The following is a 13,906-nucleotide window of genomic DNA, read 5'->3' as shown; positions in this document are numbered from 1 at the left end:
CGACACATTCCTCCGGATCATGACACACATTATCGTCTCCTCTTCACCGCAGAAATGTGAGAAAGTTTGGCACTTAAGGGCAAACTGTAGCAGCATGGCTTCCTGAGTGGACTTTTCCACTTCTTCTGTGTTTTTCATAAACCAGAAAGTGATGTCACAGCAGCAGGCACCTCCTCTCTTTTCACCTGAGGAGAGGGAGGGGCCTGGCTCTGAGCTTGTCAGGGGGAAAAACAAGGAAGAGCTCACATACGGGCAGGTCGGTGTGTGTGTGTGTTCACTTACCCAGATTGTGTCCTGGAGACAGATAGGAAAGGATTTCGTCCAGCCGCTGGGTCTCCCAACACGGATATGGACGTCCCGGATTCTCCTCACGGGAAAATGGGGCTGCTGAGAACCTTTGATTGCTCTGAGTTTGGCAGCTGGGAGAAAATAGGCTCAGGTGGATTTGGACAAGTATACAAAGTCCGGCACGTACAGTGGAAAACATGGCTGGCTATCAAGTGCCCTCCCTGCCTTCATATGGATGACAAGTAAGTTACACATACACAGATAAACTCTGAATTTATGTTGGTGAAAAGGGAGCATGAAGGATTTTATCTAAACCTGCTCTTGTTAAAGCTCTAAAACAGTTCAGATCACTCTTCTTCTCCTCTCTTTTTTCATTTCCAGCTGTACATTTGTCCTTCTCAAGCTCTTTTCTTTCAGATTTCTAAGTTTTAATGCCGTAAAACCAGACAGACAGCAGCTTAAATCATGACTGATCTGGGGGGAAAAGTCATTGCCTGTGAGTCGTTGAAAGGTGAACACTATATGAAGTGTGTGTGAGTCACTCCCTCACTGCCAGTCTGGAGCCATAAAGTTAGTCTCAGCAGCCAACAAGAGAGACATTTAACCGCAGATATAAGGAGTCGCAGAGGGCATTGATATGCTGATTCATCCTCAGGGGTAAAGTGAGTCCACATTGCTCAGGGCCACACTTGTTAAGTTATTCAAACACGACCCCAACGTGAAAGGTTCACCTGTGACTTTCCCCCCAATCTGTTTTCATGTGTCTGTTTCCCCTGAGGTAGGGGCTGATTTAAATGAATGTACATGTGAATCAGGGGAGCAAGGTGGTCTTATACCCTCAAGGCAACACCAGAAATTACACAGTCCCTTTAAAGTCATTTGAAATGTTGCATAAATCAAATTTTTTGCTCTGCATGGATCTGCAAAAAAGGAGGAAGAAATAGGCGTTTTATGAGTTTTTTGCGTGTGTTTGTCATCCGTCTTGATCGGTTTGTAACTAGTCTCAACTTCTATGTGTCTTCTTTGAGTGTTGATCCTTGTGGCAGGGCAGAAATGGAAGTTTCCACTCTTTCTGCCTGTGTTATATAATGATTCCTCAGTGAAAAGTGTTAACAAATTGAGGTTCAGCCAAGAGACGGAGCTACCTAACTTTGTAATTTGACAATTGATCATTCTTTGGATTGCTTGGCATCAGAAAACGATCTCTCATCCAGTCACAACAACATATAAAACATGATCACCAACAAACAGGAAGTGGTGTAGAAGAGGCCGGACATCCTCTCTAGAACCTGTGTGTGCAGCTTGAAGCATCCGCTGACCCTGAATTGAAATCTAATCATCCATAAACACCTCGAAATACACAAACTTTTTCTCCAAAGAGTTTTAAAAACATCAAACTAACAAACACGAAGAGGTGATTTCGTCATTTCCAATAAAAGGAAAAAGCCACCTGACATCCTCTTAAACCTGCCGGGCAACTTAAAGCATCCGCTGACCCTGAAACGAAGATGTTATCATCCTCAAACATCTGCAGAGTACATAAACAGCCATTAGACCGCAGCCTTCATTGACCCGCGCATAACATCCAGCAGCAGGGACTCAAAGCTGCCTTTGTGTGTCTGGGCTGCAGGCTGCAGGCAGAGGGCTGTCGCTGTGTGGCACAGACAATGAGAGAAGCTGTCAGACCGGTCTGACCGGGCCTCGCTCTGAGAGCAGGGACATTGTTGTTTGGTTCTGAGGAGCTGCTCAGGAGCACTTTGGATTAGATGGAGGGTTTAGCAAACAAGTGCTCGCCCTGTCTCCTAATCAGGCTTGATTATTGCTGCCCGGAAGATTGAGCCTCCTTCATTTGTGCAAACATCTAAAGAACAACTATAGAGGCTACAACTTAAAGACTTGACACTATAACAAACCTGATACACTTTGCACATAGTAGAGTATTTTCTGTGCATGTGATTTCACCTTATTAATGGTGGGAAAATCATTTGAGTTTTTCTTTTGAAGCTCATATTTGATCTCTTCATCCGTCCTCATTAAGAGTTTTGATGTTTAAAGCTGCAGATATGTGCTCTGAGGTCATGACTGACCTGCAGGCTTGTGTTTGAGGTATGTCAGCAGACCCGGAGGACTGATAAAGAGTCGTGCAAAGGTTGAGCAACAGAGAACAAGAGCTCTGTTTAACGCTCTCCTCATGCATGCCAGGCCGGCCTGGAATGTCCTTAAGGCCTTAAAAAAAAACAAAAAAAAAACTGTGGACAGTTAAGAAAAGCGCAATACACATACTTTGGATGAGTGCTGGTAAATTAATGATAGATCTCTGCCTGGGAGGCCTCATTTGTAGCTACTTTGCATAGCTGGGAGCTCAGTTAGGATGACATGAAGTTTGCTGCTGGAATTTGGGTCAGGACAAATATTTCAGCTTCAAGGGAAAAGCATGACTTCAGAATAATTTGGTCAATGTTTGATAAAAATCTGTGAGCCTGTGAATGTAGAAGGACTTCTTAAAAACATAGACCGTTTATATGAAGCCTCCAGTTTGAATCTGGGGTCATCTCCATCTTGTTTTTGGAACTATAAGTGATGTTTGGATGCATGTATGCATTGTTACAGCTCTACTCTGGTTGACGGGCCAGCGTAGTGGCAGCTTTTTAGAAAATATCCTTCTGTGTTGTCCATTTTGAACTCTAAAGAGGCCACAATGTAAACAACATATTGAATATACTTGTGCTTTAGATCATTGATTCATGAGGAAAAGAACTACTGACGTAATAATTCATAAATCTGACGACTTCTTTTTTTCAACCAATGGAGTCGCCCCCTGCTGGCCATTGGAAGAATAGAGGTTTAAGTCACTTCAGTGTGTGATGCACTTTTGGAATTAGAGCCGTTTTCACACATGCTCTCCTGAAAACTTCTAGAAAATGTCAAACAGCTTATCCCTGAAATCTAACGAATGAAGCAACAAAGTCTAGTGCTATGATGACAGTATTCAAAATGCTATGTGAAACTGAAATGACTCAGTGTACCCAAAAGAGCGGTGAACAACATAGCGAGTAGGAAGAGTACGAAGCTGCTTCATTACGTGCATGACGATCACACCGGTTGTGAGCAGGATTCAGGATTTAAGCTTCATAACCATAACCCTGCTCGCTCACTCGCAGTACATTTTCATGAATTTTTGGATGCATTGACTTGACATGGCTAACTTGGAAGTTTTACTAGAGGGCTGGCATGAAAAAGTCAAAGTCAGGTTGAAAAACTCTGCTGTTTGTGCATGTGTGAAAAGTGCTTGGTCTATGGTTAAAAACAAGCAAATACCTTTAAATACCTTTTAAGAGGGGTTTGTTTGCACTTCTTTAAATTCCTTTATAACTGCAGCAAAAGAGTCTGCTTCTAAATTCCAATCAAATGTAACATAAAACTCCTCTAATCATTAACTCTGTAAACCCCAGGGAGCGCTCCGAGCTGCTGGAGGAGGCTAAGAAGATGGAAGCAGCCAAGTTCAGATACATCCTGCCCGTGTACGGGATCTGTGAGGACCCTCAGGGCCTGGTCATGGAGTACATGGAGACCGGCTCCCTGGAGACCCTGCTGGCCACAGAAATGCTGCCCTGGGAGCTCCGCTTCCGCATCATCCACGAGACCGCCGTGGGGATGAACTTCCTGCACTGCATGAACCCTCCGCTGCTCCACCTGGACCTGAAGCCCGCCAACATCCTGCTGGACGCTCACTACCATGTCAAGGTAAGGAGTTCTCTGCACATAGCTCTAAAAATGTAGTCCAAACCAGTGGGTCTTCTTCTTTCAGTAACATATCCTCTCTGAAACATCCACAGCCAGTTAGATTAAATGAGGAAATCAGTGCCTCTAGAAACCAGTTTAATACAGCACCAAACAACAACCTGCTAACTGAACAGACACTTCATGAGATGCACTTCTTCAAGTTTCTTCCTCATATTGAGGCTATTGGTCGGCTCTGTTTAAGCTTTCTCTTTGTTGTCAGACTGTGATGCTGCAATGTTTCTGCCACAAACCAATATCCTTGTTGTTTTGTTTGTAACTCACAGGTAAAACTATCATTGCCCAACCAAACAGAGAAAAACAAACCCACATAAAGTTGAATGTGACTGCTTTTGTAGCACGATTCAAAAGTCTTTGTCAGCTATGGATTGTAATGAAAGAAGAAACAATTAAATTGCAGTTAATCGAAAAGTAAAATTACAGTCAGTTTTTTTCAGTTGGTAAAAGTTTATATTTTGCTGCTTTAAAAAATACAGGAAATGCTTCATCTTAGTGTCCGTTGTTTATCAGAGACGTGTGGTTAAAGATCGTGTTGACCCAAGAATATATTTAGATTTCAGTTAAAGCCGATGTCCTGTTCTTAAGTTGTTCTTAGTTATTGACTGGGATAAACACTATAAAGTGTAAAATAAGGAAAATACATCTTTATTAATAATCTAACTGAAGGCAAAGTCAATTTATTTTAAAGCACCATCTATACATAGATCAACTCAAAATGTTCTACAGAGTTAAAAACAGAACTTTGAAAACATTTAGAGCCTGGACAGAGATATGAGCAGAGAGCTGTCATTGGACTGTTCCCCCGGCAATTTAGAGTCACCAGTTAACCAAACGAGCATGTCTTTGGACTTCAGGAGGAAGAGAGAACATGCAAACTCCACACAGAAAGACTCCTGTCAGACGGGGATTCGAACCAGGATCCTCCTCAGCGCTAACCACTGAACCACCATGTAGCCCTGAGATGTCGATATACAAATGATTTGACATCATGCTTCAAGTAGTGATAAAAACATGAAGCGAAGCAGTAAAAAGAAGACGTCTCATCACTTATAAAGGAATAAATAGCAAATAATGAAGAAGGAACTTATGAATGAAATACTTTATTTCAAACCAAAAACTAAAATAAGATTAAAAATCAATTTAAAACAAAAGTAACAGTGTCCTAAAGGAGTAGGTAGAAGTAAAATGTATATATCCCCTCTACCCCTTTCTCACTTTTCTTCTAGTAGTTCATAAATTATTTCAGAAATTTCTCTCATTTATTTACAACTAATCTACAAACGTATCCAAAGTTTGTTTGCCACCTACAATAAATAAATCAAGAAAGAACTTAAACTAGATAAGAAGTGAGCGAACGTTCGAGAAGGCAGCAATAAAAATGTTTTTTGGCGTTTTATAGCATCTATAATGTTTGAATGATTTATGCTGTTAAAAGTTCGTTAAACAGTTTTGAGTGTTTCAGCCATGAGGACGATTGTCTGGTCTCTGAGTGTAAAAGCTGACAGCCTATCAGGCGCTCTGGGCAGACAGGTGTCTCTCTGCGGCCCTCGCTCTCAGCACCTCGTCTGTTCTGAGAGCGAGGGCTGGGAACGCTCAATACCAGGATGTAAACACCTCACCTGGGCCTGTCTGGACAGGATGAATTCAGCTCCTGTTAAATCTCCCTCCTGTCACTGTGTGTGGGTGTGTGCGCTCTTTAACACTAACGTGGAGGCCTCTCCTCTGCTGCAGGCTCAGACACGGCTTGTGCTGCCCTCATCACAGCACTAATAAGAACTTAGTGTCACACTCACAGGGCAGAGTTGAGTCATCAGTGTCACGCTGCTTCATGAGAAAAGAAGTGTGTTTTGATGTGTTTGATGGTCTTCATCCGTTCCCTCTCTGTCCCAGATTTCAGATTTTGGCCTGGCCCGCTGGAATGGTCTGTCACGGGCTGATGACATCAGCAGAGACGGCTTCTGTGGCACCATCGCCTACCTGCCGCCTGAGAGCATCATCCAGAAGGACCGAGTGTCAGACACCAAGCATGACGTCTACAGGTGAGGGCTTTGTTGTTCTTTTTTTAAAAGTTTGAATGCAACAGTTTTGCGGATGAATGTCGGTTTTTGTTGTGGGAAAGATGTTTTCTTCTTCCCTTCTGATGCATCATAAAGTCTGACTCATACCAATCAACGTCATTGATCACATGTTGGATTTGAACGTGTTCCACCATGTTTAACCTTAAATAGAAACTCAATCTGTCTTGATCAACTTTCTCAAAATGAGTAAATAAAGGTTGTGTGACTCAGTGGTGGAGTCGGTCTTCTCTCAACTGGAAGGTCGGGGGTTCAATCCCCAGCTCCTGCAGCCACATGTCCAATATATTCTCGGACAAGACGCTTAACCCTAAGTTGCTCCCGAATGTGTATGAATGGGATCAGTTACTTCTGATGGTCACTTTACATATCAGCCTCTACCATCAGTGTGTGAATGTGTAGGTGTGACCTGCGGAGTAAAATCACTTTGAGTAGTCAGAAGACTAGAAAAGCGTTTTACAAGCTCAAGTCCATTTACCATTTACGATGTGTAAATATATTTACAACCACACCTCCATTTAATTGAATGCACTCTGACGTCCATAAGATTCATTCATGAGTTTTGTTTATAAATTCAACTATTTAAACAGTTAAGGAATTTCTAATTTTTTTTTCTTGTAATTTTTTTTTTTGATATTCCTTTCTTCCACCTTATAATTAAACATTTTTCTCTATTCCAGTTTCTCCATTGTAATCTGGGGGATCCTGACGCAGAAGAAACCGTACCAAGGTGAGTGAAAACGAATCGAATGAATTCAGTAACTGATGAGAAAGAAACGAAAATACTTAGACTAAATTTAACGTATGATACTTCATCATTTAGATCATTAGAAATAGTAAGTCAAAATGAATGTTTCTAATCTTTACAGTCATATCATATCATGTAGTGGCATTGTGTTTTTCCAAAAGACCGATTTAAAGCAACATGTTTTAACAATGAGAGCAAAATGGGACTCAAGAAAACATTTAAAGAAAAAACAAAATCAATACGTGCAAATTCATTCTTTAACTTGAACACATGTGTAGTGCAGAATTTAGAAAACTCAGCAAGCTGCAAATACAACAAAACACACCAACCAGGAAGAGATTGAAGATCTGAGATTTTAGTGTACATGCTAGCAGTGAGGCAATGACTTACGCTTTAACCATGATTCTCATCTGGTGGGTCGGGACTAAAAAGTGGGCTGCAGATGTCTGCCAGGTGTTAAAAAAGTTGTAGCAAAAAGTCTTCACTGTGCTTTTATTTTGAAAAATATGTTTAGTAGGGTTGTTTATACATACACAGTAGGTGACAGTAATGCACCTTGATGCTGGTCATCTGCTGATAAACGACAAGAGAAGTATGACAAAATGCAAATGTGACTCTGCAAAAACATGGGTTTCCTTCCATCGAGGACAAAAGGATCAGCAAAGACCTCAGAGTGTTGTGAGCAGTTTCCGGTTTCTGACTCAAAAACCAGGGAGAGAGCAGTGGAGAATGATGTACTAACCGCTAGGACACCGATGCTTTCTTCACATGTTTATTTTGTTCCATTTCTATGGCCGGACCATTTATTAAGCGTTAGTCAGAGTTATGAGGTAATGTTACACGTTCCTCTTAGTGTTTCATAAATGTGATTTATGTTGAACTTTGGCTTCTATTCCATTATAATTCATCTATTTTTAGCATTTTCCTGGCAGAGATGGCCTTTCATAATTTCCAGTAAAGGAGTAACTTTAGGTGAACACTCCAAGGTGTGTGTGTGCTCAGGTGCTTTACTGTATTTGTTTACTCTGTGAATTCCTGAGCGTGCAGCTGAACAGGGCCAGACTGGCAAACACGGTTGTCTTTTTTTTCCCAGGCATATCAGATAGCTGTTTTTTTTTTAAGGGCCATGAGCCTGGATGAGGGTTATCCATGTTGGCACAGGCCCCGCCCATGTTGATCCAGACATAATTAAAAATCGAGGAATGACCTGGCAACCACCCCTTTCCATCTTCCTCCTCCACCTTGCAGAGGGTATTAAGGCCACAATAGGAGATGAAGTACCTGTGATTAAGGCCTCTACCTGTTTGTTCTGAATCACTGACTGGGCCGATCCCACACGCTGATACAAAGAGGTCACAGCAGGAATTGTTGAGAGCTTTTACCTGCTGCTCCCATGGGAAACGACAGCACCCACTCCCTTATCAGAGCACACAGGAAGGTGGTGATAAATTGTGCATAACTGACTCGCTATACGGGCACTGGCGCCTACCAAGCACCATAGATTAAGTTGTCATGTTTAAGTATGTAACATTATGGATTATTTTAAAGTTCTTTGCACTCCAAACTATGAGAAGATAAACCTTCAAATCAGATGTACGGACCTCACAAACATGAAACAACTTAACGTACTTATTGCATTTTATTTTTTAGGTATTTGTTGTAAAATATTTGGATTATTACATTGTAAAATGGATTGATGGAGGTATGGACCGAATTTATTCCAAACACTAAAATGATCGTGTTACAGCTTCAAATTTATCCAAACTCAACACTGCACCGAAACATTAAATAATCATACCACGAGGAGAGAGAAATGTAGTATACATTTACGGAAAAACAACAACTAAACACTGAGGAAGATTTAAACACATTAATGAGTATTTATGAAAAAAAAACCGTCATCTTCAATAAATGTCATAATGTCTATAAAATAACCGAAAAGCAAAAGGGAAGTCTACATGCAGTAATGCTATGTGTCTCAGTTGGTAGAGTCGGTTGTCTCTAAACCAAAAGGTCGGAGGTTTGACCTCGAGCTCCTGCAGCCACATGTCCGATGAGTCAGTGGGCAAGGCATTTAACCCCAAGTTGCTCCTGCTGCTTCGTGGGCGGCGTTTAAATGCAGATGTGTCCAGATTTGTGATCAAGTATAAAATGACTTGAAACTAGCAGATCTCTTTTCGCTTTAAGACTTTGGCTCGATCTTAAAGGACGGGTCAGGTCATCCTTGGGAAAGTGATCTTGATCTCAATGGGTTAATTAACTAGTTTAATAAAGGTTAAATAAAAACATAAACATTGAAAATGGAGTGATGAATATTGGATTTACAAGTGTTAAAACATGGTGTGCAGTTTCATAACTGAAGTATGTGACTTTTTGTCTTCCTGCAGGAGAGAATAACATCCTTCAGATCATGGTGAAGGTGGTGAAGGGGGTCCGTCCAGACCTGGGTGCAGTGCCTCGCTCTAGACCGTCAGCCTGTACAGGCTTCCTGAGTCTCATGATGCGCTGCTGGGCCACAAAACCTGATGCCAGACCCAGCTTCCAGGGTAAATCACGCCTCTCCATTACAACAAATGCCAACTTTTTTTTCCTCTCATGATTAGAACAAGTAATCGGATCCTTTAACGAGACGCTGCGAGTTGAACATGTACTTAGAATCTGATCGCAGGGGGTCGGTTAAATAACAGCTTTTGTCTCCTGCTTTTAGTGCAGCTTTTCTTCCCTTTTGTTTTTCTCTAATCCCTGTTGGTCCTGAAACCTGACCCAGAGCTGTTGTCCTTTCAGAAATCACGTCTGAAGCTGAGGAACTGTGCTCTAAACCTCAAGAGGAGCCCAAGACGCCAACTTTATCCACATCTGAGCCCGAGCCAATGTCCCCCAAAGCACTCACTAGTGACCAGGTACGACAAAGAGCCGTGTCTTTAAGATGTTATGTGCTTAATTTTGAACTATTTGAACTAAATTGATCCCGTTAACCAAATGACAACCTCCGGTGTTGAAAAAGAGGCTGATGCTGTGGTGCAAAATCTGCAGTTCGTCGAGTGTCCATAGAGGCTGTCTGCAGAAGCACCAGAAGTCACATAGAAACCCATTTTTTTTAAAAAGCAGCAGCAATTAACATGTTTACAGCGTGGTTAAAAAAATGGTCAAAAAAGGTCATATCTTGATCAGTATGGGGAGTGAACTTTTTCATGACTCATCAGTTTTGATTTCCTGAAGGATACGTGTTATCTATAGTTAGGCGTGTAGCTGACCTAACAGACAGGCGGGCGCGATGAAACGGTTTGTCAGGAGGTTTAAAACTCGCCTCAGCTCCAGCTCTCAGCCTGTCGTTAGGATAACTGAAAGTTAGACTGAGACAGGATTTCCATCATGGAGACCGCCATCGATGGGACTCCAGAGTCCCCTGCAGTAACAGACGGGTGACGTCACTCAGGCATCGTCCATCAATATTTACAGTCTGTGGTGTAAACCTGTTTTCTAATAATGATAAAGCAATGAAGATGTTCTTTTTAGTTTCTTACACACACACACAGCAGTGACACACTTATGTTTTTTGTTGCTTTGCTCCACCGTCATTCTTCCTTAAAGTGTGAAAAGTGACTCTTAAGTTGTTTCAATTAATATGTAACTAAATTCTCAGACAAGATGGAGGCTTATCACTTTAAGTGCTCCAGACATGGTAATGACTTTTGAAGTCATATGTTGGTAAATGTTTGATCAAGAGGAACAGTTGCATCACAAAGGAGGAATGTTGACTGATGTGTTTAACCTGCGTGCTGCTGTGTCATTTCCGTCCTCGCCTTTTGTGTACGTGACTAGAAACAAACATCCTGCTCATCACAGGTGACGGATGTTTGTGTGTTCAACTTATGTCAGCGTTCAAGTGGATTTCACTGGACATAACTTACGTTCACCAGATAATTGCCATACCAACATTCAACGTGCCGTTTCTCTTTTGCTTCTGGGGCGAGCAGCGGTGACATTGCAGACATTTTCTTCTCGTGATGTCGTGCTCAGGCTAGCTAGCTAAATAGTTTTTGTGATCTCACACTGCTTTGTAAAGTATAAATGAAAGGAGATCTGACAAATAGATTGACGGTGAACATTTGGAGGGACACTTGGCCAACAAAAAAAAATGTTAGTAGGTACCAACAGGAAATTTACATGTATGTATATTTTATCAACTTACATGCAAGTCTTCATTTAAAGAAATAAATCTTATATTGAACATATTCCCAAGATGGTGCATGTTGCTGTGACATCACACTCAGGGTGGGAAGCCTAAATGTTGTTGTTGTTTTGTTACCGTTATGCTCCAGGTTTAATTCATGTTAGCGTTGTAAATCTGAGCATCTGTTTTCTGTTCAAAGCTTCCCGGTTGATGAGAAAGTACACTGACAATAGATACTGAAACTCGGAGACACTCCAGCTATATTATAAGTTAAAAAACATATTTAATAACCTGTTAGCTACCGCTAACGTTAGCATTCAGCCACTTCCTAGTTAACATTTATGTTTAAGAATCACTGACATGATAGGAAAGGCGTTTAATAATATGGCAAAATTATTTGAGTCTGAGGTCAAACTTGATTTTTTAGACCCAGCTCCCGCTTTGTACTGGAATACATTTGAGCTTCCCTCACTTAGCGAGTCACCAGAGCAAAATGGCGGCTATGTGAATTCACTGCATACCTCACCTTAAACCTAATGTGCAGCGCTCGAGTGTGCTTATCACCTGTGGCTATTTGTTCCACAGGTTAAAGACAACAAGCCCGTGCGTCCAAAGTCAGCCATGTTGCCAGATAAAGACTGCAGCCTGTCTGAGCTGCTGAGCCAGGTGGATTCTGGGATTTCCAGGAGTTTTGATCGAGTGAAAGAGGAGAGCTGCCACAGCAAAGAGAACACCTGCAAGCGACTGTCGGGCATCTCTTCAGCCGACTCCGCCTTCTCCTCCCAAGACTCCATCACTCTGTCGTTTGAGAAAGAAAACACATGTGGTAAGAGCTGATCAAAGACCAACACCTGGAACGATTTCAGTTAAATGTACGATTGACTCAAGTTTCTTTGTTTCACGTTCTAGATTCTGCTGAGGTCCAGAAGAGAAAACTGTGTGAGGCCATCAGAATCAAAGACACCGCCAAGCTAATGAAGATCCTCCAGCCTCAGGATGTCGATCTCCTTCTCGACGGCGGAGGTAGCCTGCTCCATCACGCCATCACCATGACCAATGAAGAGGCTGTCAAGTTCCTCCTCCTGAACAACGCCAATCCCAACCTTGCCAACACCCGTGGCTCCACCCCTCTGCACCTGGCCACGGAGCGGCACCTGAAGCCGCTGGCAGAACTCCTGCTGGGCCGCCGCAGCACCAACGTCAACGCCAAGGACGAGGACCAGTACACCGCTCTGCACTGGGCTGCTCAGAACGGGGACGAGGCCATCACGCGCCTGCTGCTGGACCGCGGGGCAAACATCAACGAGGCCGACGGTCAGGGACGCACGCCGGCTCACGTGGCCTGCCAGCACGGCCAGGAGAACGTGATCCGCGTGCTGCTGAGCCGCGGCGCCGATGTTCAAATCAAAGGGAAGGACAACTGGACGGCGCTCCACCTGGCGGCCTGGCAGGGTCACCTGGGCATCGTGAAGCTGCTCGTGAAGCAAGCAGGTGCAGACGTGGACGGGCAGACGACAGACGGACGCACGCCGCTACACCTAGCATCCCAAAGGGGGCAGTACAGAGTGGCGAGGATCCTGATTGAACTAGGAGCAGATATCCACACGACGTCTGCCGGGTTAAACACACAGCTGCATGTGGCGGCGGAGACGGGTCACACCAGCACCTCTCGCCTTCTGATCAAACACAAGGCGGACATCCACGCCCAGAACGCCAAGGGACTCACCCCTCTCCACCTGGCCTCCCAACGAGGTCACCTCGCCACCGTAAAGATGTTAATAGAAGAAGGAGCAGACCCCCAGAGATCCAACCAGGCCCTCCGCACCCCTGGCCACCTGGCAGCGGAGAACGGACACTGTGAAGTCCTGAAAGAGCTGCTCCTCCACTGCCCAGAAGGTGGCGCTCTGTTAGACGAGCAGGGGCTCAGTCCGTTACACCTGGCTGTGCAGGGCGGATACTCGAACATCATCACCATGCTGCTGCCACAGGACTGCAAGGACTTAATCACTGACAGCTCGGTGACACCAGCGGCTGAAGAGCCTGCAGAGCCGGAGGTCAAGCCGCTCCAGAGGAAAGTCGTCATCCTCAAACTGACCGAGCACCACGACGACTGTCCACAACCAAGTGGATCACAGTGTGCCACAGCACTCTGCTAACGAAAACAGAGACCCTGCGAGAACTATCTTTTGTGCCATTTTGATACTCATCTCTTCTCAGACCTTAAGAGACTCTTTTAGGACTTAAATGGCCTTTCCTTCGATGTAAATATGTACACTGTAAATAGAAAGTATAAATACTCTGTTGTGTTTGAATTCAGACTTTGTTTACTTTTTTACTTAACAAGCACCGTTTTTTTTTTTTTTTTTTTTACTCAACAAGCACACAATTATCATGAGGACAGCTGAGACCTGTGGGGACTTCTTAGTACACTGAACTGCAGCTGGTTTTCCTGTAGGTTATATTTAATAGAGCACAAACTTTGGTCATCAGAGAAAAAAGTTTGACATTCAGTGTTCTGTACCTGTTACATATCAGTGCTTCATCATCCATTAAACCGTTTAAAACCTTTTCAAGTTTGACCTGGTTGCCTTTTTTTTTTTTTTTTTATCTTCATGAATAGGAAATTGATCTGCCAATTTCCGAAAGTCGAGGTAAATGAGAAGACAGTATAAGCCAGTTCAATTTTGATGTAACTACTTCCTTATAGTTGATTCAAACACATTTGAAGCTGACATTAAACATCGTCATTTTAGAGAAGATTCCAGGAGAGAAAAATGTCTTTATTTTCTACCAAAATGGCCTCTTTTTTTCTCATCCATC

The 13,906-nt window shown here is 43.0% G+C and overlaps 1 protein-coding gene across 1 annotated transcript; it reads left to right on the top strand.

Moving 5' to 3' along the window:
• The first annotated feature begins 235 nt into the window (after positions 1-235).
• Positions 236-13,654, top strand: ripk4 (receptor-interacting serine-threonine kinase 4). The gene is made up of 8 exons (XM_061055927.1): positions 236-530; positions 3,741-4,032; positions 5,980-6,128; positions 6,845-6,894; positions 9,300-9,458; positions 9,697-9,812; positions 11,672-11,912; positions 11,996-13,654. The coding sequence occupies exons 1-8, from the start codon at positions 349-351 to the stop codon at positions 13,240-13,242; spliced, it is 2,436 nt and encodes an 811-aa protein (XP_060911910.1). The 5' UTR covers positions 236-348; the 3' UTR covers positions 13,243-13,654.
• The last annotated feature ends 252 nt before the right edge of the window (positions 13,655-13,906 follow it).

Source organism: Labrus mixtus, chromosome 14 (genome assembly GCF_963584025.1).
Source record: "Labrus mixtus chromosome 14, fLabMix1.1, whole genome shotgun sequence".
Classification (NCBI taxonomy): domain Eukaryota; kingdom Metazoa; phylum Chordata; class Actinopteri; order Labriformes; family Labridae; genus Labrus; species Labrus mixtus.
The sequence above is the reverse complement of the archived record's forward strand: the minus strand, read 5'-3'. Positions and strand labels throughout refer to the sequence as shown.